General features: G+C 36.4%; 1 protein-coding gene across 8 annotated transcripts in view; it reads left to right on the forward strand.

Annotated features, from left to right (window-relative positions):
- Positions 1 to 22453, forward strand: part of HBP1 (HMG-box transcription factor 1) — a 34017-nt gene that overhangs the window by 2420 nt on the left and 9144 nt on the right. For 4 of the 8 annotated variants that reach the window (XM_032761362.2, XM_032761366.2, XM_032761364.2 and 1 more), the window contains exons 2-8: positions 8288 to 8471; positions 10814 to 11042; positions 14252 to 14393; positions 14777 to 14888; positions 14984 to 15096; positions 17714 to 17870; positions 18588 to 18732. In XM_032761362.2, coding sequence (XP_032617253.1) covers positions 8288 to 8471; positions 10814 to 11042; positions 14252 to 14393; positions 14777 to 14888; positions 14984 to 15096; positions 17714 to 17870; positions 18588 to 18732 — 1082 coding nt within the window. Of the gene's footprint in view, positions 1 to 1731; positions 1819 to 8287; positions 8472 to 10813; positions 11043 to 14251; positions 14394 to 14776; positions 14889 to 14983; positions 15097 to 17713; positions 17871 to 18587; positions 18733 to 22453 lie in introns of those variants that run through there. The other 4 variants (XM_058425812.1, XM_058425821.1, XM_058425816.1 and 1 more) reach the window with 2 other exon arrangements.

Here is a 22453-nt window from a genome sequence, read left to right on the forward strand (position 1 = left end):
CCCCACACATACATTATCCGTTAGAAGTTACTACTGTCCCGGCGCTGTGTCTCACGCCTGTCCCAGCTCTTTGAGAGGCTGAGGCGGGTGGATCACCTGAGCTCAGGAGTTAGACTAGCTTCGCCAACGTGATGAAATTGTCTATATTAAAAATACAACAGTTAGCTGGGCATGGTGGCACGCACCTGTAGTCCCAGCTACTTGGGAGGCTGAGGCAAGAGAATCGCTTGAACCCGGGAGGCAGAGATTGCAGTGAGACAAGATCAGGCCACTGTACTCCAACCTGGGCATCAGAACAAGACTTCCTCTCAAAAAAAAAAAAAAAAAAGTCAATGCCAGGAATTTTATGTCTGTTAAGTATGAAAGTGAGTATTTACTTAGAATGGAAAAATAAATCACAACGAATTAAAAAAAAATTAAAGCTGCCAGATACCTGCTTATCACAAAATTCAGGGAAAAATTGTATACTGTAATATTCTTATTAACTGCCTGATATCAGTAACATTCACATTTTTCGTATACTGATCAGCATTTATTTTGGTGCTTCATAATTTCTACTATCATTTTCTATAGAGAAACTAGAAACATAATTTTCTCCATAATGTGGTTCATTCATTTTTTAAAAGTTATTGAACATAGCTTTAAAAAAAAGCTTTTTCCACAGGTTTTTATAGATAATGTAAAAATGTTTAGGAGTTTATCTTATACTTTTGAGGAGCCATTTAACCACTTTAAAGCAAAAGATTGTGCTTACTCGACTGATAAATTATAGAATGAAGTTTTGATTTCACTTGCTAGTTTCATCTTGGTTTCGTAAACTCAATGAACCACATTATGGAGAAAATTATGTTTCTAGTTTCTCTATAGAAAATGATAATATAAATTATGAAGCACCAAAGTTTAGGAAAACAAGTTTCACAAGAATTTTTAGATGATGTCAAGTTTTAATATATGACTTATATGACTCATCTTAAATACTTATTTGAATTGACAGTACTCCTAAAACAGTTTGTGGATGGCTGCTTCTGCTGTTAATGGGTTTTCTATTGTCTTAATCAATATAGCATTTCATGTTGAATGAACATGAAATTACTAAGAACTTGTATAGATGTGGATTGGGCAGTGTCTGTGGGATATAATATCTTTTATACCTACAACAATTCTGATAGGTAGATAGGTGCTAGTCCCATTTTTTTTTTTTTTTTACTTATTTTAAAAAATTTTTTAGAGATTGGGTCTTGCTGTGTTGCCCTGGTTGGTCTTGAACTCCTGGCTCAAGAGATCTTCTTGTCTTGGCCTCCCAAAGTGCTGGCATTGCAGGCCTGAGCGACTGGGCCTGGCCACTAGTCTTATTTAAAAATAAAAAACAGGTCCAAATAAGAAAACACGCCTAGAGATTTAATTGTTCAGGGCCATGAAAGTGGTAAGTGCCCAAAACGAATCCACTAAGGGTTTTTGTTGTTGTTTTGTCTTTTTTCGTAGCCCAGTGGCAAACTAGAGTTGTAGACAAATATCTGTGAAATCTTTTGAAGTTTTGTTGAAAATACTCTAAAAGAACAGCATTAAGGCCTCTGAGATGCGTCTGGTATAGAAAGTTGCATTTAATATACTTTGTTATGGAGGCTTGTTTTAGCGTATAATTCTGTAATCCATTTAAAATACCTCAGTTTCAGAGATAGAAATTAATTGCAAATTACCTTTTCTTCACCTTCTCTTTGAAAACAATTTGAGCATGTAGTCTGGACTGGGTATGGAAATCCTTCAGGATAAGGGGAGAGCATAAAATCCTGCTGTGGATTCCAAAATGATGATGGAAAGGTAAGGATTCAGGGAATAATAGGCACTTGAAAGCAGGAAGTAACCCATGCTGGCTTATACCTTTTGTCTTTTTTCCCTCTCAGCTCTCACCTTCAAAAAGAAAATGATCCCATTTAGTCGTCATAGTCCTGTTTTCCTCATCCATAATAATACTTTATTCACAGAGTTGTTCTGAGTGTAAAATAAAGTTAGATGAAGTACATGGAAGTGCTTTGTAGGTAAGCATTTTGTAAAACCTAGTTTCCTTCTTCATTCATTGAGACTTAGCATTTTCTAGTTCTCTCTTTCTCTCCTGTCTTAAGATTTTGTGGATATTTGCTTCTGGAAGTTTGCATACCAAAAGCAATGGGGCCTTCTAAGAAAGTAAAATTTGTAACACTGAACATGACATTTCAGAGTACAACTTCTGGAAAATAGTTACTGAGAATCACTGATCTAGTGAAGAGATGACATGTGCAGAGTTCACTAAAATACAAGGCAAGCTGTCTTGAATCTGATACCAAAGCAGTATACAAAAGCATGAATGAACAATAGGGTTAGCTCTACCAGGAGATATTTGAAAGAGGAGCTTGTTTATCAAAATGAGTATGTAATTGGTATAATGTATGTAGGGGGGGAGTAAGAAATGTAAGGGCTTCTCTGGTATTCCTTTACTGTATTGGAAACCTTGCTTTCTTTCTCCAAAATAGTTGAGAATAGACAGAAGAGACAGAAAACTTCCATTTGTATATAGTTTTGAATTTTGTTTTCATGTATTGAACTCTCAGAATAGCCCTGTGAGGTAAGTAGAGGGACCGTGAGTCTGAGATTGACCTGTCCCGGGTTACACAGCTAGTAAGAGTGAAACTGAAGTCTGCTGTCTTGAAGTATAGCTTCTCTTACTGTATGGTAGTTTTACAGTAGCAGAACTTCAGTTTTCTCAGGACCAAACTTCTGATAGCCTTGAGCAATGAGAGGTGTGAACACATAGAACTTATATTCAGTAAATATTTGGTTCTTTTGGTTATTTATAGGTAGTTCTGTTTTGAAATTAATGTTTTTTTCCAACTTCATTTAAGGAGTTTTGGGATGGTGGTTGATAATTTAGACAAAGTGCTGAAGAAATAATAGAAGTTGCAAAGAGACGTTAGTGTACTATACTTGGTGAATGTTGGAAACTGCAGGACCTGCTGTAGGGAAGAAAAAAGTTCTAGCTGGGAAGAATGAGGAAACCAAAGAGCTCTGCAGAGGGAGGGGGAAGACAAGACAGACTGCAGCTGTGCTTCTGTGGACCCCAAGAACAGCACTGTTCATACACAGAGGATAGCTCTGAAGAGAGATACATGTGTAGTGCAACTTCTGAATTTCATAATAAAGGTAAAAGTGGGAAATGTTTTAAGTTCAGATAGGGTTGACTGTGCAGCTCACATCTGTATGTGAAGCATAGTACAGATATTCATAAGGATTTTTAGTTATCAAAATAGGTTAAATTATATTCTGTATACTTAAGATGCCAGAAATATTTCTATGGAAAGAGTTAAAATCTCCTGTCTAAACTGTTAATATTAGCTGTTTAAAGAACTCACATAGTATGACTAGTTTCTCTCTTAAGAGTTACTAAATAAGGAATCTGCACTGAGAACCATTGCAAAGGAAGCTGGAGACGGGTGGCTTAGAGACTGGGAATGTGAGTGCTCTCTTAAAAAAAAAATACCCTCCTTAAAATATTATAGGTGTTCCTGCATACTCATAGAGTATTTCAGTATGATTTTGTCCACAGACTCAAAGAGACTGTTTTAAAGTATAGTTCTGATCATGTCAGACCTCTTTTAAAAAAAATCGTCGGTGGTTCTTCATTGTCTGATAATTGCTCATCATAACACTAGCCACTGTACATTGAAGGTTTGCTTTGTGTCAGGCACTATTCTGAGCGTTTTACATGTTCTCACTGAGTTCTTATAGCAGCCTGTGAGGTAGGTACTTTTATTTCTATTTTATAAACAAGGTATGAAAATTTTAAGTAAGTTATTTAGGGTACATAGCTAATAAGTGGCAAATCTGGTATGTAAACTCAGGCAGCCTGATTTCAGAGCCCCTATTCTTGTCTCTAAATAAATAAATAGTTTTCCTAAACTACAGTTGAAGACTGTGATCCTAGACCACCTTTCCATAGAGTAGTAGTGTAGCCTCAGTGTTCATGATCACATGACACACAAGGCCATCCTACTTTGTGGTAAAACTAGATTCTATATTCTTCTGATCTCACTAGGACTTTGCCAGCTGTATGAGTTTACTCGTGAGTTTCTCTCATTGGGAGACCTCCCTCTCTTCTTCTTTTTTTTTGAGACAGAGTCTTGCTCTGTCGCCCAGGCTGGAATGCAGTGGCACAATCCTGGCTCACTGCAAGCTCCGCCTCCCGGGTTCACGCCATTCTCCTGCCTCAGCTTCACAAGTAGCTGAGACTACAGGCGCCTACCACCATGCCTGGCTAATTTTTTGTATTTTTAGTAGAGACGGGGTTTCACCGTGTTAGCCAGGATGATCTCTATCTCCGGACCTCGTGATCTGCCCGCCTCAGCCTCCCAAAGTGCTGGGATTACAGGCGTGAGCCATCGCACCGGCTTTTTTTCTTTTTTCTTTTTTTTTTTTTTGGAAATGGAGTCTTGCTCTGTTGCCCAAGCTGTAGTGCAGTGGTGCGATCTCGGCTCACTGCAACCTGTGTCTCCCGGGTTCAAGCGATTCTCTTGCCTCAAGTTGCTGAGTAGGTTGGATTACAGGCACGTGCCACCATACCTGCCTAATTCTTGTATTTTTAGTGGAGACGAGGTTTCACCATGTTGGTCAGGCTGGTCTGGAACTCCTGACCTCGTGATCCGCCCTCCTCAGCTTCCCAAAGTGCTGGGATTACAGCGTGAACCACTGATCCAGCCCCTTCTTTTCTTTTAACCTGTTCATAGCCAAGTCCTGCTCTGTAGAACTATGGTCATTTGCTTATATCTTTACACTAAAGTCAGACTCATGATGAATTGTTCATTAGTGAGGTCCAACATTGCAACTAATACAATGCCCTGTACATAATATTTATTAAATAAGTGATTTTTTTAATAAGTAGGGATTTAGCAACCATTTTTAGCCCAGTGTATCTCAATATTCTGCACCTGGAAACAAAAACTAGGGCACAAAGCCATACCCCAGACCAAATAGATCAGATCCTCTGGGGATGGGGCCTGGACATTTTTTAAAGCATATATATGATTCCGTGTGCCACAGGGTATAGTTGAGAATCACTGATGAATTAAATTTGCTCCTTTTTTTTTTTTTTCCAGGGAGATAGTGGAGGCTCAAAATCATGATTTCATACTTGAGAAATAGATTTGTGTTACACATTTTCTGTAGTCGCTAGTTCAGTGGGGGAAATTGTTATATCCCAGCATATTTGCTGTAACTATATGCTAAGACTGATTGTGATCAGTACATTGTACTAAACTGGAGAAATGTTAATTTCTTCCAAATTTCATCTTTTAGGGGCCTAAAGTAATGGCATGATACATGATTTTTATGGCGATGTGCTGGATGACTTGTCATAATATCTCCTAGGGAGGAGACTGTTGAAACTGAATAGCTATCTGGTTTCCACCTGTTAACTGTGTATTTTCAGTAACTGTTCTATTTAGGACATTACAAACCCAAAGTATGTTTACTATTGCCCTATGTCTGGGGATAAAAAAATTTCAAAAGACGTCATTTTACACTTTTTCCACTGTTTCATCCTCACAACTACTCTCAGAGGAGAGTAGGGCAGGTATCATTAGCTCTGTTTTACAGATGAAGAGAAACTCAGTCACTAAGGTCATGTATTTGGTAAGTGATCAAGCTGGGATCAAAACCTGTTTCCTGTGTATCTAACCCAGTGCCCTTTTTGCTACACCATAATAGTAGCAAATTGTATAGTCAGTATTGAGCAAGGCTCTAAAGCAGTGCCCAGGCTAAGGGTTATTTTTGAGGGATATAGGCAGATAGCATCCAAAATAGAATATTAGACATATAGTAAGGCAATATGCATGCAGTTGGGCTAAGTGTCAAGAACCCTGTATCTAGCAATCTAAAATAATCAGATGTAAGCAAATATTTTTAAAAAAATAAGAATATAAATTCAGTGTTTTAGAAGAGTGAAGAAACTGGGAATAGCATATTTAGCAGTAGAGGGGATAAGTGAATTTCGGTACATCCTTATGATGTATATTTAACCATTTAGAGCTTTGAAAAAACATAGGAAAATGCTTATGAACTTATATTAGGCAAAAAGGTATCAAACTATAATATGAAATATGAAGAAAAACATGATTGAGTGTATGTGTACATGAAGAAGAAATTGGATTGTAATACATCAAAATGTTGAAAGTATCTAAGTCTGGTTGGTGGGGTTAGAAGTAATCATACTCCTTTTTTTCCAAAAAAATTTTTTTCCCATTTTTTTTGCACAGTGATTGTATTTTCTAGTCAGGAATACATTTCAAAACCAAAAAGATCATGAAAAAGCCTTTGTAGAAAGAAATTTATCAGTGTCATCAGTGTTTATTGCTAATTAACATCATGACTTAGAAAGCTTATAAATATTAAGTGATTAACATTTTTTCAGTGCAGTTTTGATCAGCCTGCACTGGGATACTTGACTTTCAGTGACTTTTAACAGCAATATATTTTATTGCTTTATTTTGAGGAAAAATATGTTGTTGCAAAAGTCAGGATTTTTTTTTGTATTTCATATTCACTCATTAGAACTTTTTCTTTAAGCGCGGAGCGGGGGGTCTTGCTACATTGCCCAGGCTGGATTCCAGTGCATAGGCTGAAGTTGTCGTCACCCTTCAGTCTACCCTAAGTACCTGGAACTATAGGCATGAGCTACTGCATCAGGCTAGAACTTTTTTAAAAAATGGAATTTAGACTAGATCCTGAGAAATCAGAAAAATCTTACCATTGTTGCTTATGTTAAAGAACTAATTTGATCATTGTCCAAAGGGTGGAATAAAAGGTATAACCACATTTTCCTTTCATAATAATATTTAGTTGTTGGATTTTGCTGAGAAATTATTTAAATGTATTAACCCGTATTCTCTTCCTTGTTATAATTTTGTAGGCTTGCAGGTAGATGTACTAGTTGTTTAAATTTCCCATGATTATTATTCCTCTTTCTATACATAATATCCTATTCAGAATGACAGGTATCTTTTATTATGGCTAGGTCCCAAATTTTCATTAAGAAAACCTAAGAACATTTTTATTTTTATGAGAATTGTAATATATGACCATTTTAAGAAACTCTTTAATGTTATTTAGAAAATGTATTTTTTTTGGCCAGGTGCAGTGGCTCATGCCTGTAATCCCAGCACTTTGGGAGGCCGAGGCGGGTGGATCACCTGAGATCAGGAGTTTGAGACCAGCCTGGCCAACATGGTGAAACCCTGTCTTTACTAAAAATACAAAAAATTAGCTGGGTGTGGTGGCACGCACTTGTAATCCCAGCTACTAGGGAGGCTTAGACAGGAGAATCGCTTGAACCCAGGAGGCGGAGGTTGCAGTGAGCCGAGATTGTGCCACTGCACTCCAGCCTGGGTGACAGAGCGAGACTCCATCTCAGAAAAAAGAAAATGTATTTTTTTTAAGTGTGCTGAAGTAGTTCACTTTCAGAATGAGGAAACAAAATAAAAAACACAGTAAATAGAGACATTAAAATAGAATCTTCTTGAAAAAAAAAGGACAAAATAGAATGTTTCTCCAGTTCTTTTAACTTTTATTAAGGAAAGTTTTAAAATTTCCTTTTGAATTTGAAGGTACAAGTGAAAAAAAGAGTCTTATTAGTGTCAGTTTTTGCATCTGAAAGGACAGTTACTAGGTTAAATAAAAGTGTATACGATGCCATTTTTCCTCAGCAGAAAAGACTTTTTTTTTTTTATAATTCAAGATATTAATCTTTTGGGATTGAGATGTAATTTAGCGCTGAGTATTCAGTTGTAGGCCAAGATGTTACGGAGTCATCCGGGTCTAAAGGATTTGAGGAAGCTATAAATGGCAGTGTATGATTAAGTTAAAATCTAACATTGTGGCTGGGCGTGGTGGCTCATGCCTGTAATCCCAGCACTCTGGGAGGCCCAGGTGGGCGGATATCTTGAGGTCAGGAGTTTGAGACCAGCCTGGCCAACATGACGAAACCCCATCTCTACTAAAAATACAAAAATTAGCTGGGCATGGTGGCATGTGCCTGTAATCCCCCCTACTTGGGTGGCTGAGGCGGGAGAATCGCTTGAACCCGGGAGGTGGAGTTTATAGTGAGCCGAGATCATGCCACTGCACTGCAGTCTGGGTGACAGAGTGTGACTATGTCTCAAAAAAACACAAAACAACATTGTTATGTCTCTGATTTATTTTAGGTTTGTGTAATGCCCAAATTGCATGGCTTGACATCATTTCTTAATGTCGTTTTTATTTTAAGTCAGAGCACCATAACATGGTGTGGGAAGTGAAGACAAATCAGATGCCTAATGCAGTACAGAAACTCCTGTTGGTGATGGACAAGAGAGCCTCAGGAATGAATGACTCATTGGAGTTGCTGCAGTGTAATGAGAATTTGCCATCTTCACCTGGATATAACTCCTGTGATGAACACATGGAGCTTGGTAAGCAAAATTAAAAGTTATATAGAAATCTCACTAAGATTCAGATAAATTTTTCTACTTAGCTCGCTTCTCCACCAACCTTGACTGGCTAGAAAGGGATATGAAGTATTTGTATATTAGGAGTTTTCAACATTCTGTTACTGCTTTTAAAATACTACTTAAAACCAACATGAGTTGGGCTATTTATGGTTATACTAGAGACTCATTTACAGATTGTTAAATTAAACTACTTTACTTTGTGTATAAAGATTGGACCCCACTTGTGGCTTTTCGAAAGATGCTACTTTTGAAGTATACTCGAGAGAGCTCAGTAAAATATGCTTAGCCACTCTTCATGGCAGATTTGCTGGTATGATGTGGAAATTATAGTGGACCCTTGAAACTTGAGGATCTGACCTTTATGGTTGTCACTGTTGCTAAACTACTCCTGGAGATACGTGACCTATAGAAATGTGTAAGTTTGTTGAGGTGTGTTTTTGAATTGTATTGCTTCGAGGCTGGTGTTCAGGAGTATGGAGCTAATGAGTGACCTTGGCTTGCTGCCCAGCTTTTCAGCTTGGCTTTGCCCCCATTTAATATATGGGGGCTTCCTTCATGATTATAAAAACCCTGGGGAGAAGATACAGCTGTCTTAATTTTACAAATGATGAAATGGAAGAGATTATGTACTGCGGTAATGTTTGGAAATTCGGAGATCTTAAGCTCTTGGGACACATAACCTGCTTGAATGCCAAGGATTTTCTGGGCCCTAGTATTTATTGAGTACTGGTTACTTTTGAGCAAGGAGTGCCATTTTAATCAGGTAGTTGATCTTCCTCAGTTTTTGGTTTAAGGAGGAACTCAGAAACTTAGAGCCCAGGGGAGTAAAATAACATGCCCCTTCCACCTATGACTTCGTTTAAAAAGTAATTTCCTGAACTTCAGAAACAGAAATGAACCCTTTGCAGTAAATAAATGTTGGTCAAAGGCAATGAGGGAAAGGAAATAGCTATATCAGCATGACAATTGTAGGGTAGAATTATTTTAAATTAGTGTGATGTTCTAGAACTTGGCTCCTTCATGACTCCATGAAAGAAGTCAGTTTTTACGAATGGATACCCCGTGTCGGTACTTCTAATTAAAACATTTCAGTTTGGCTTGGCGTGATGGTTCACGCTAGTAATCCCAGCACTTTGGGAGGACAAGGTGGGAGGATCATTTTGAGACCAGGAGTTCAAGACCAGCCTGGTCAACCTAGCGAGATCTCATCTCTACAAAAAATTTCTTTACAAATTAGCTGGGCATGGTAGGCACATGCCTGTAGTCCTAGCTACTTGAGCGGCAGAGGCGTGAGGATCACTTGAGCCCAGGGGTCCAAGGCTTCAGTGAGCTATAATTGTACCACTGCACTCCAGTCTGGGCAACAGAGTAAGACCCTGTCTCAAAAAAAAACCAACAATTTTTTTTTTTTTTTTTTTTAAGATAGGACATTTCAGTTTTAGTAGACTGTTCTGGAATATTTGCCTGAATAGGAATTATACATACTTTTATAGTGACATTTAGGAGACTAGAAATTTTCTTGACTTGTATATTTAAGGGACCCAATAGGTTTATGGAGTTTGTAGGTATGTGTTTCATGGAGAGTTTTTTTTTTTAAGCCTTCAAGATGCTTTTTCTTCCCTACTACATACACACACACATACAGACATATATATAATTCTTTTAAAGAATATGTATATAATTTTTTTTAAGAATTCAGTATTTTGGAATTCAGTGTTCTTATAGTGCTTGGTGTGTGCATGAGTGGTACTTGGGTAATATTTCTAGTCATCTTATGGGGAGCTGAAAGCGTATCATGAACTGCCTTTTAGGAATGCACTTACAGGAAAAAATAACCAATAAATAACCAGTAAATATTAACAAGTTCAGAATTTATTAGTAAAAAGAAATACCTTAACACAGAGTTGTGTAAGTAGTAGCTCAATATTTATGTGATCTATATTATCATTATGGAAATTATTGTTTTCATTATAGTCTGTATAACAGGTTATTAAAGTATGTGAGTACTAAGTCCATATTGCACACATAAAATGCCTTTTTCTTCATTAACTTATTAATGTAAAAATGTCTCAGTGGCATATGGATCACTCCTAGGTGAGGTACAAAAAACTAGGGGGAATAAAAAGCAGAAAACACAAACCAAACCATGTTTTTCCAGTCTGTGAACAGAATGTTAAATTTATGATTTTCCTCTCTCAAAATTAATTAGCTAAAATTGAGGACTTCTCCTTTAACTGCAGTTATAATATTGTTCCTTGTATTAGTAATTTCCTTTTTATGATTTTGAGTGTGCTTCTTTGCAGATGACCTTCCTGAACTTCAGGCAGTTCAAAGTGATCCTACCCAATCTGGCATGTACCAGCTGAGTTCAGATGTTTCACATCAAGAATACCCAAGATCATCTTGGAACCAAAATACCTCAGACATACCAGAAACTACTTACCGTGAAAATGAGGTGGACTGGCTAACAGAATTGGCAAATATTGCGACCAGTCCACAAAGTCCACTGATGCAGTGCTCATTTTACAATAGGTAGGAGCATTAATTATATTTTTATTTAAAAATTCTATCATTACACAAAGGTTTTATTTTAAAATTTTTCTAGTTTAAAAGTAATAATGCTGTAAATTATTAGAGTTTAAATTAAGTCATTAGAATTAAGCTCCTTATCTAATGATCAAAGACTGATTTCACTCACTACCATGATTTCCTATTTTGAGAATTAGATGAAGGTGATAATGAGAACCATAGAGTAAAAAATATTTGTAAATGTTTAAAATAAGTTAGACCATGAAATACTTTTACTATACATTTCTGCATATAGAAATGAAAATTGTATTTCTCTAAAGAAGCAGAGTTGTAATCAAGATTATATTTTAAACTTTTATCAACCTTGAGTTGGGTTCCTTTTGGTCTAGGTTTATTTCTTCCATAATTTATGTGGCCTTATGTTATTTGCCTGTTTGCTAATTCTAAAATTTGCTAATATTAAAATCTTAAACTTACAAAAGTGGATTCCCATTGGTAAAAATCGCTGTTTCATATATCCATACAGAGTTTAAGAAAATGAGTAGTTGTGCTATGAAATTATGGAAGCTTCCAGCTAATATGCCTAGGGAGACCTAAGTGGAAAACACTTCATTATTTATCCCTAAAAAGAAATGGATAAATATGACAGTTTATAAGGGAGAGAAATGCCCATATTTGCACACCTGTGAGTGGAAAATGATAGACCAGAGTTTTATACTAGGTAATGTAGGAATAATTGTAAATTTTGTTAGTGCTCTTGAGTGTAATGCATTGCTAAAGAATAAACTTATCAGGAATGAAATCTCACTTTCTTGTAACCCGTTAAGTTGTGCTGCTTTTCTTACATTTAGCAGGCTATTGATCGTGACTAGAGCAAATTGAATTTACTTAACTTCAGTTTAATTCCATGTTCGTTTCCACAGGAAAGAAAACTTCCTTTCAGAGTTCTTATTTCCTTTATAGTCCTAGTTTTCATTGTAATCTTAATACTCAAAAAGCGAAAAATCCTTTTGTTTATTTATTTTTTAAAAAAAACCTGATTTAACTATTGGATTTTTTTTCTTTCTCTAGAGATAATACTTTTTTTCACTTTTTACAGCAGAGTCATAGGATTAGGAATACAGTTTATGGAAAGTGAGTAAACCCTTCAGAAGAAAATCAGTGTAAATAAGAACATAAGACATAAGGAAAGGAGTATCTCCCTGAGGATGTATTATTCTGTCCAGCATTTTGAGTAATGCTCTGCTGTCTGGCTTACCTCCTAACACTGTCTGCTCATGCAGCTTATTGTTGGGTGTTAAACTGTATTACTGAGCTTTGATATCTGAAGTCTTAATTGTATAGTTAAGGAGTTGAGGACAGGTAAAAATTTATATTACCCCTGAATAGATAGAGAGATGAAGAAATCAATGCTGTTAGTGTTTGGACATGTTTAGCATGTTAATTTTCACAGAGTATTTAGGCCATATACATTTTAGAATATCACATTGTTCCTTCATTTTTATTTATTTTTACTTTTCATTACTTCTATTTTAAATGGTTAAATAGAAGAACTGATAAAACTCACTTTTTTAAAATTAGGGAGTCAGGGATGAACACAAGGAATATTTAGCAGTTTGGCCATTCTCTGATACTTCATATGTAACTAAATGTGTAATAACAGGATGGGCAGTTTTTGGGCAAAAGATGAAACATCCAGCATATAATTTGAAATAAAAAATTGGAGTGTATTGTACAATGCATAGAAATCTGAGGGCCTTTTGATTTAAGGAGTGATATGAACATGAAAGTATAGATCCTTACCTAAAAGTAATTTCTGGAAAGGTACAATGAAAAATGTTAACAAGGATAAAGTAGAAATTGAAGGGCTAATACAATTTCTCAGGAAATAAGGGAAAAATTGGAAAGATGTCCTTTCTCTCTTTTTTGTTTTTGTTTTTTTGAGATGGAGTCTTGCTCTGTCGCCCAGGCTGGAGTGCAGTGGTGCAATCTTGGCTCACTGCAAGCTCCGCCTCCTGGGTTCACGCCATTCTCCTGCCTCAGGCTCTTGAGTAGCTGGGACTACAGGCACCCACCACCATGCCTGGCTAGTTTTCTGTATTTTTAGTAGAGATGGGATTTCACTGTGTTAGCCAGGATGGTCTCGATCTCCTGACCTCGTGATCTGCCTGCCTCAGCCTCCCAAAGTGCTGAGTGGGATTACAGGCGTGAGTCACTGCACCCGGCCCTTCCTCTCCTTTTTAAAAAGAGTATTAGTACAGACATGCATAAACTTTTTCTGTTAAGGACCAGATCTCTATTTGGCATCTCAGACAATTATCCTGATTTGGGACCTTACTTTCAGATGGTTTTCCCCCCTCCACCTGGCTGTCTTCCTCTCTGCTTCCTTTCTAGACTGCTGACTCCATACACATCATTCGTCATCCTTTATAGGCTTATTTCTTTCTGTTACCCCACCCATGAATATCTGGTCTGTTTGTGAGGGAAGGATCTGGGTATGCTCCTGGAAGCTCCATATACTCTAAAGGGAGCATTGTCTGGTAAAAGAGACTTTTGAGGGGAAGAAAAGAGGGGAAGGGATAAATTTTTTTAAGGTGATCTTTGAGGAGAAAAAATGACTAGACCTTATATGTAGTTGCTTTTCAGCAAATTTGTATTAGAAAACAAGAAATAGTGTCCAGTTACAAGGAGGGCGGATAGGCTGCTCTCTGCTATAAAAAGTTTAAGCATTTTTGCTTAAGATAGTTCTTCTATCTACCCAGTGATACGTGGTTGGTAGATAAAGAGTTCAGAGTTGGTTACACTAAGCTTAAATGCTGCCTTCATACTGAGACTTACTGAGTACATCAAAGTAGAAGAAAGAAATGGATAGGACGCCCTGCATAAGGGGGGGTATTATCATTCACAGATGAAATATACACATGTATACGTATTGATAGAAAAGTGAATGGGATAAATAAATGAAACTGTAGTGGTAATTTAAAATATATTGTCAAATCTGAAAAAAATGGTGTCTAAAATGTGTGAGGAGGGTTTGGATAAGGAGTTAAGGAATATAATTATAAAATGAAATCTTGCTGTCTTTACTAGTGTTTACCATAAATGTGTTCAATGTAATAACATTGGCATTTTAAATATAAAGTTCTTTCATTAATAGGAAAGATCTACTTTAAGGACCTATGCTTATGGTTGAAACTGTTGCTTTATTTTAGATCATCTCCTGTACACATCATAGCCACCAGCAAAAGTTTACATTCCTATGCACGCCCTCCACCAGTGTCCTCTTCTTCGAAGAGTGAACCAGCCTTCCCTCATCACCATTGGAAGGAGGAAACACCAGTAAGACATGAAAGGGTAAGTTTATTTATGAGGTTAAACTTTTACAAAGTTTGCACAACAGTTGAAATACATTAACGTTCCCCATAGGAAATAGTCTCACTGTTCTGTTAGTGATCTGGATTTGATTTTATATACAGCTCTACTATGTGTTAGGAAAGCTTATTATTAATGGGAATGTGCATATAACTAAAGCTTCCAAAAACTTTATGTGTGTCTTTTTTTTTAGCAAATTCTCCCACAGCCTGACAATCTTCAGTTTTTGAAGACATTATATTTTCCCTAAGTTTAGAATTATTAAGTTATCCACCTATAAGCATGGGCCTAAAGCCGTGGGATGAAAACAGATATTAAAAGGTATATTTTAAAAACAAAAAAGTTGATAATATTTTTCTCCATAGGCAAATAGTGAGTCAGAATCTGGCATTTTCTGCATGTCCTCCCTGTCAGATGATGATGATTTGGGATGGTGCAATTCCTGGCCTTCAACTGTCTGGCACTGTTTTTTGAAAGGTAAAAAAAAAAAAAAAAAAAAACCTTGAATTTTCCACAGCTTACTTGTCTAGTACAGTCACGTGTCTAATACTTGTTTTCTACCTAAACCTTAGGCACACGACTGTGCTTTCATAAGGGAAGCAATAAGGAATGGCAAGATGTTGAAGATTTTGCTAGAGCTGAAGGCTGTGATAATGAGGAAGATCTTCAAATGGGCATTCAAAAGGTTGATTTAAAATTCTTAAAAAATTTTTCAAAATCTTTCAAAATGAAACAAGATTTATTGTTAATCTACAGAAATATCCTCCATTCACTTTCATATTTAAATGACGTCGTACATTTTAGGTAGAGCATTTTTGTGACCACTCATTGCTTAGTCTGATGGGGAGGAGCAATGATTTTAGGTTTGCCTTTCTAACATGCTTTCTTGGATGGGAAATAGTATATTTCTTGGTGCTTCTTTGTGTTTTATACACTTTACAATGGGGAAAACTGCTCTTAAAAATAGTAATGAGGCCAGGCACAGTGGGTCATGCCTGTAATCCCAGCACTTTGGGAGGCTGAGACGGGTGGATCACGAGGTCAGAAGATCGAGACTATCCTGGCTAACACGGTGAAACCCCACCTCTACTAAAAATACAAAAAAATTAGCTGGGCGTGGTGTTGGGCGCCTGTAGTCCCAGCTACTCAGGAGGCTGAGGCAGGAGAGTGGCGTGAACCCGGGAGGCGGAGCTTGCAGTGAGCCGAGATTGCGCCACTGCACTCCAGCCTGGGCAACACGCTGAGACTCTGTCTCAAAAAATATATATATATTTATATGTAATGAATAAATAAACTAACCAAAGCCTTGCCTTAGGTAATCTACAAAGTGATTTATTCCCCTGTAGATTATTGACAGTCAATTATATTAAATTACTTTATATAAATTGTTTTATATTAAGTTACTAAAACTAGCATTTTCTAAGTTGATGAGCAAAAGCAGTAGCAACCAATATTAGGATAAAGTCGACACCTTCCACTTTGAAATTTTTAATTTCTCCATCTCTCCTGTAGGCAAGAAAATGGGCATGTGAAGTGTGATTGTACAAATTCTTTTTTTGATCCTGTTGTGTCTCACTATTAAGTCTCTTGAGAGAAATTGTCCTGTCTTGGCTGCCTTTAGTTTCCTCCCCTTGCTTTACTCTTCACTTCAGTGAAGTTCACAATAGTCTAACTTTGGCCTCTACTACTCTACAAAACTTGTCTCAAAGGTTACTAGCTTTATTCTGATTTCTAGGATGAGAGACCTCGTTTGTTCTGTTTGACATCTGTACAACATTTGACACATTGGGTTAGTTCCTGACATTGTCTTCCCTTGATTTGTGTAGCATGGCAGCGTCCTGATTCTCAGTCTTTTAGGCCTGGTACTTGACTGCCCGCAATGCTGAATATTAGACAAGATTCTTCCCCCTTCACTTTCTTCACCAGTTCTTCTCTCCTGATAATGTCAGCAGCACCTCCATCACGTCCTGTGGAATGCACTCTGGACTTGGAGTCAGGAAACCTGGGCTCTCTTTATAGCTTCTCCAGCAATTACCTGTGTTACTGATCTTAGGCAGATTGTTAATCCCTCTGAGTATTGGCTTCCTGATCTGAAAAATGGGATTGGATTAGTTTTAAGGTCTCCTGCAGCCCTGAGAATGGGAAGATTTTGTAATTTCGTTATTTGCCAATCTATGTCTATGACCTTCACCTGCACATTTCCAGCTGCATGTTAGACATCTCTGCATGAATATTAGTCAGTTCTTTGAACTAAGCTTAGTGTGAACAAAACTGCCCTTACCTTTTTATTCCTCTTCTTGGCTTACTTTTCTCCTATTCTTTTAAAGTTATTATTATCATCCTTCTTGATCACCAGATTCAAAACCATGAAGTTGTCTTTTACTATTCTGTTTCTTCCCTTTATTTATATTCATTTGATTCTAATTCTGTAAAGATTTTTAAGTCATCCTCTCTTATTCATTACCTTGTTCCTGGATTAGCGTAATTATGATTGGATACTATAGCAAGCTTTTGGCGTGTTTGTCTCCTTTGTTTTTCTGTGAATGTAAGGGTAAGGATCATGTTTGTTAGTGTTTGTATTTTCAGATCCTACCATGTGGCATGTGTTAAATGCTCAATATTCATTGAATTTAAATGTTTCTGGTTCTATTACTATTGCATTTGTCAATTCAGGTCTATAATAGGTGTCTCTCATTATATCCTCAGGTAATTGAATATGAGATCTTTTCTTCTGTAGTCTCTTCTTATTTACCATCATCTTAAAAATTGACAGTCATGCTGATAAAAACACTTTGATTGATTTCCCAATACCTTCTAAGCAAAAAGTGTAAGTACTTTGCCTGTCTTTAAGAGGCCTTTACTAACTGGCCTCTCCTTATTAGCTTTATTTGCCCCAAATCTGAACTCACCTTGTATTTTTAGCAAATACTCAGCACTCCCCAAAGTTGTTGTTAATTACAAATTTGTTGGTGCAAGGCATGTCCTTTCGTCTTTCTAAATTGCATTCTTCTTTTAAATCTCAGTTCCAGTTGGAATTGAAAATCCTCCTTAATCTCTCTTTTGGTATTAATAACTCTTTATTAAACTGCATCACCATTATTTATACCTGAGTGAAAGTGCTTATTCCAGTCTAGTTATTTATATATGTGTCTTTCTTCACTACCGGGTTTGAAAGCTCTTCAATGGCAGGGATCCTGTCTTGGTTATTTTTACCTTTTCCACAAAGTCTTACATGTAATGGGAACTTCACAGTGTTTTGAATTGAACATTTCAATTCACTCACGCTATGCATATATTTTCAGGGCTATGGTTCTGATGGTCTAAAGTTGTTATCACATGAAGAAAGTGTATCATTTGGCGAGTCTGTACTGAAGTTGACTTTTGATCCTGGTACAGTAGAAGATGGTTTACTTACCGTAGAGTGTAAGCTGGACCACCCTTTCTATGTTAAAAATAAAGGTAGGGCTTGAATTGCATTTGTAGTTAACTTTTTTTAAACAAAGCTTCTTAAATCTGTAATTATGTCTGTAGCTTTGATGATTAAGAAAAAATAATTTGAGGGGAAAACGTCTTTCAAACTAAATAAAAAACTACCATAGGGAATGCTTACAATAATACCTAATGGTGCGTAAGTATCTTAGCAGTCAGGTGGAACTTTATTTCCTGTATGAGAAATTTTTAGATTCATGTAGCCTACTATAATAAGCTTTCTATTACCTTGGTATAGTTTGGGGAATGTAGTGATCTGGTAATCACATTTTCATTAAGAGTTACCAAATATGATATAAACCGGAGTCACTCTTCAGAGCCTTATTACAGTAACACCATGCTAAACATAATTTTATAATTCAGAGACTATTTCATGGTCTCAGTCATTTATCACTTATTGTAGACTGATGGAAGTGCTGATTGTCATTGTAGACTGATGGAAGTGCTGATTGATAGAGGAGCTCTATATATAATAAAATGCTGAATGATAAGCTAGTTTTGGAGGGCCTTTACATTGCTGAAAGGAAATACTTAATCTAGTACTTTATTGTAAAGATACATGACTTGTGTTAGAGAATCTCTTGAGACTTAGCAATAACTTTTTAAGATATAGAAATGGTATGTCTGTTCTAAAGTAGGATGCTTTCTGTGAGTCCTCATCCTTTATGCAACATTGTTTAACTTTAGGTTGGTCATCATTTTATCCAAGCTTGACTGTGGTACAGCATGGCATTCCATGTTGTGAAGTTCATATTGGCGATGTATGTCTACCTCCTGGACACCCTGATGCCATTAATTTTGATGATTCAGGTGTTTTTGATACATTTAAAAGGTAATATTGGATTAATTCTTTGTTTTATTTTCCTCTTAAAGTTTGCCCTTCATTTCCCTAATGATTGTTAAGTCAGATATTTAGGAAGTTCAGTCTTTAAAGATTTGAGAATTATAAAAGAATTATTAAGAGGAAAGTATGAAATGAAAACATATTAGGTAATTAAAGTATAATAGTTAACAGAGTTTTGCATATAGTTGTCATATAGGAAAATTGAGTTTATAAAACATTTAGGATTAGATTAGGAAGAATATCACGTTACATGACCAAGAGTTTAATGGTTCATCTTTGATAGTTACATTTAAAAAGTCGTGATATCTGGCCCGTTGTTTTTAAACAGCTTATAAATCTCATGTTTTTTGTAGTTAACTGTATTTTTCTTGATATAATAGTTAACTGTATCTTTGTTTAATACTCATTTTGACCAAGGGCATTAGTTGCATGGTTTAACAAATAGTGGAAAATAGCCCAAACTTGACATCTAGAAAGGCTGAGAGAGGGAAGTGGTTATTCCTGAGATCACATTGCTAGTAAGAGGCAGAATAGGACAAGAACCCATGTGTCCTGACTCCAGAAGGTTGGCCAGCTATCTTCATTTATATGGGACTTTCCTGGTTTTTGTGCTGAAAGTCCAGCTTTCAGGAAACCCCTCAGTCCTAGACAAACTGGAACAATTGGTCACCTTGCTCCTAGAAGGAACCCAGAGAAAGTCTGTGTGTAGATATCTGGGATTTAAAGACTCATTCTTTCTTTAAGATAATTATCAAATCCATAGGCATGTACTGGCACTAAGTAGAGAATTCTCAAGAGTCCCTGCTGGCCTGTAGATTTTATTTCATTCAGTTTAATTAGTATGTTTTATATATCATGAGGATGAGTGAAACTATTATTAAAAAAGCAAATTGCATAGGGCCTGACACAAGCCACATGTTCAATAAATGTCTACAAGCTTATGCTCTTAATGCTGTTTGATTACGTCCCTCATATACACTCTTTTTTGAAAAACTAGAAAAATGAGTCAAAATTTTAAGGACTGATATGATAGGATATATAGATTAGTAATAACTCCTATGTTTTGGTGAGGCTGTAACCTGATAGAAAAATTTTGGAAGATAATTTGGCTTTATCTTGTAAAGGTGAGTATCAGCAATTTCATTCCTCTTTTATATATATTCTAGAGAAGTAAATGCTTGTAGTCATGCTGAAGGAGATGGTGCAAGTAAGTTTGTAGCTGTATTGCTCATGATAGCAAAAATGTGGAAACAGTATCAATACGTATTAACTGGAGAGTGAATCCATGAAGTGTGATATAATCATATAGTGGAATTAGTGGAAAATGAATGAACCTTAGCTATAAACTTTAAAACATGGATCAATTTTTAAAACAACGTTAAGTAAAAATAAGTCTTGGAAATACACAGTATGAGTCTATTTTATGAAATCATGTTCCTTAGAAATAAATAAAATAACCCTTATATATGGTTTGTAATACACATTATATAATTATATCGGGGTCCCTAAAGACTAGCCCCCAGAATTGATGATTTGCTCAGAGAATTCACAAGACTGCACGTAGTTGTGCTCATGGCTATGATGTATTATGGCAAAAAGATGCTAATACGAAGCAAAATTGGGAAAGGGAAAAGATGTGGGGTGAAGTCTGGGGGAAGCCAGGCTTCCAGGGATCCTCTCTCAGTGGAATTAAGGGCATGTTTTATTCCCCAGCAGTGGGCTGTGACAACATAAATGAAATGTCGTCTCCCAGGGAAGCTTGTTAGGCGCACTTGGCACCTAGAGTTTTTATTGAGAATAGTCACGTAGGTTTCTTCTGCTTGGCACATACCAAAATGCAAACTTCCAAAAGGGAAGCAGGCATTCAGAGTAAACTGTGTTGTTTGTACATCCAGTTTAGGCACAGTAAACTACTCTTCTCGGTTGTGGGAATGATGGGACCCCTCAGAATCCAAGTTCTAGATATTAGTCAAGGGTCAACCTTGTAAGTAGACTTTTGAAAGGATAGCAGTCATTTCTGCATAATGAAACACTGTATCTTATATATTAAGAAAGATATTAATATAACCAATGCTACTATAGTATTCATATGTTGTATTTATGAGTAATATTTTCATAATAAAATTGAAAAAGGAATGATAAACATTCAGGAGAGTGGTTATTTCTGGGGGTGGCAAATATGGAACTTAAAGTGATACTAGAAATATTCTTAATTTGGATTGTGGGTTCACTCATTTATTTGTATGCTTCATAACTTACTTATATATGTAAAGTTTACATATTATTACTAGCACAAAACTTTTTTAAAGTAAAAGGGAAAACTTGCCTGCCTAATTCCTGTTTTTCTGAGATAGCAAATTCTTACCATTTGATCTCACTGAATAATAATCACTCCCAAGATGATGTTAGTCACTGGTCTCATTTTACTGTTGAGTGACTTCAGTATAACAGCGGGAACACCCACGCTGCAAAGGAGTAGAAATGGGTGGTATCATCATGGAGAAACCAGGAAAAAATTGAGAAGCTGAAAGTGACTATATTTTCATTGTGGATTAGACTGGTTAAGGGAGCTGATGCCTGGCGTAGGGGGAGGGCAAGAAGAGAAAGAGGTAAGAAGAGGAAAAAGTCCAAGTGGGACTGCTCCAAGCAAACTCTCGGGTCATGATTTACAGAGGACATGTGAGTAGTTTCTAGCTCGGGAAGAATCAGAAGTCAGCAATCAGTTGATGAGCTCTCATACGTAATTCAAGGTTCTGTTGTAAGTAGCCCATTCTGAAACATTGAGAATTGAGGCCAACCTTCTAGGCCTCAGGCGGGTTTAAAACAGTCAGTTTTGACTTTTTGAAGTTGACATTTCTGTTCAAGTAATATGATTTAACAAACTTATTGAGTGCCTACTATATATATAATGTTAATTTGTTTAATATTAATTACCCTATTTGTAGATTATATCCTCATTTTACAGGGAGAAGTAAAGTTGAGAGAGGTTAAGGAACATGCCCAAAACAAAGGCAGTTAGTATCAGAATTAAGATTCAAGCCCATGTCTTGTAAAGATTCCAAATTTTGAGTTCCCTAGCTACTCATCTAAGATACTTCTACAATAATAGATACTCCTAATGGCGAAATACACTGTGCCAGCCTCTGCCCTGTGTCTTATGTTTATTGTTCTTTTTGGCACCACTGCATAGCATAGATTTATTTTACAGATAAGTAAACTGAGGCTACAGGGTTTATTTAACTTGCCCAAGGTCATATTACTAGCTGGAATTTGAACTCAGTTAAAATTTTCCATTATTATGTTATTCAAAATTGATTAAAAAATGAGTTAAGAATGGCCATGCCTCTTTGCTTCCAGTCTAGAGAAGGAAATGGATTAGTAAATGTATACAGTAAATGTACATGCTGATTGAGAGGCAGTGTAGCCTGATAGGAACGTGAGCTCGATCTGGACTGCCTGGATTCAAATCCTGGCTCTGCAATTGATTTGCTATGGAAGCTTGAGTAAATTAATATTTCTATGGCTCCTTTAAAATCTGTAGAATGGGGATAATATTGGAAGGATTAAATAAGTTAACATATGTGACATGGTTAATAGGCACTACATTATTGTGGAGTTTGCCATTAAGACTAATTATTAGACAGTGAAGTGGGAACAGGCATTCTAAGCTTAAGGAATGGCATGTACACAAAGTAGAGCTGTGAAAGGC

Source organism: Hylobates moloch, unplaced genomic scaffold (genome assembly GCF_009828535.3).
Source record: "Hylobates moloch isolate HMO894 unplaced genomic scaffold, HMol_V3 SCAFFOLD_1, whole genome shotgun sequence".
Taxonomy (NCBI): domain Eukaryota; kingdom Metazoa; phylum Chordata; class Mammalia; order Primates; family Hylobatidae; genus Hylobates; species Hylobates moloch.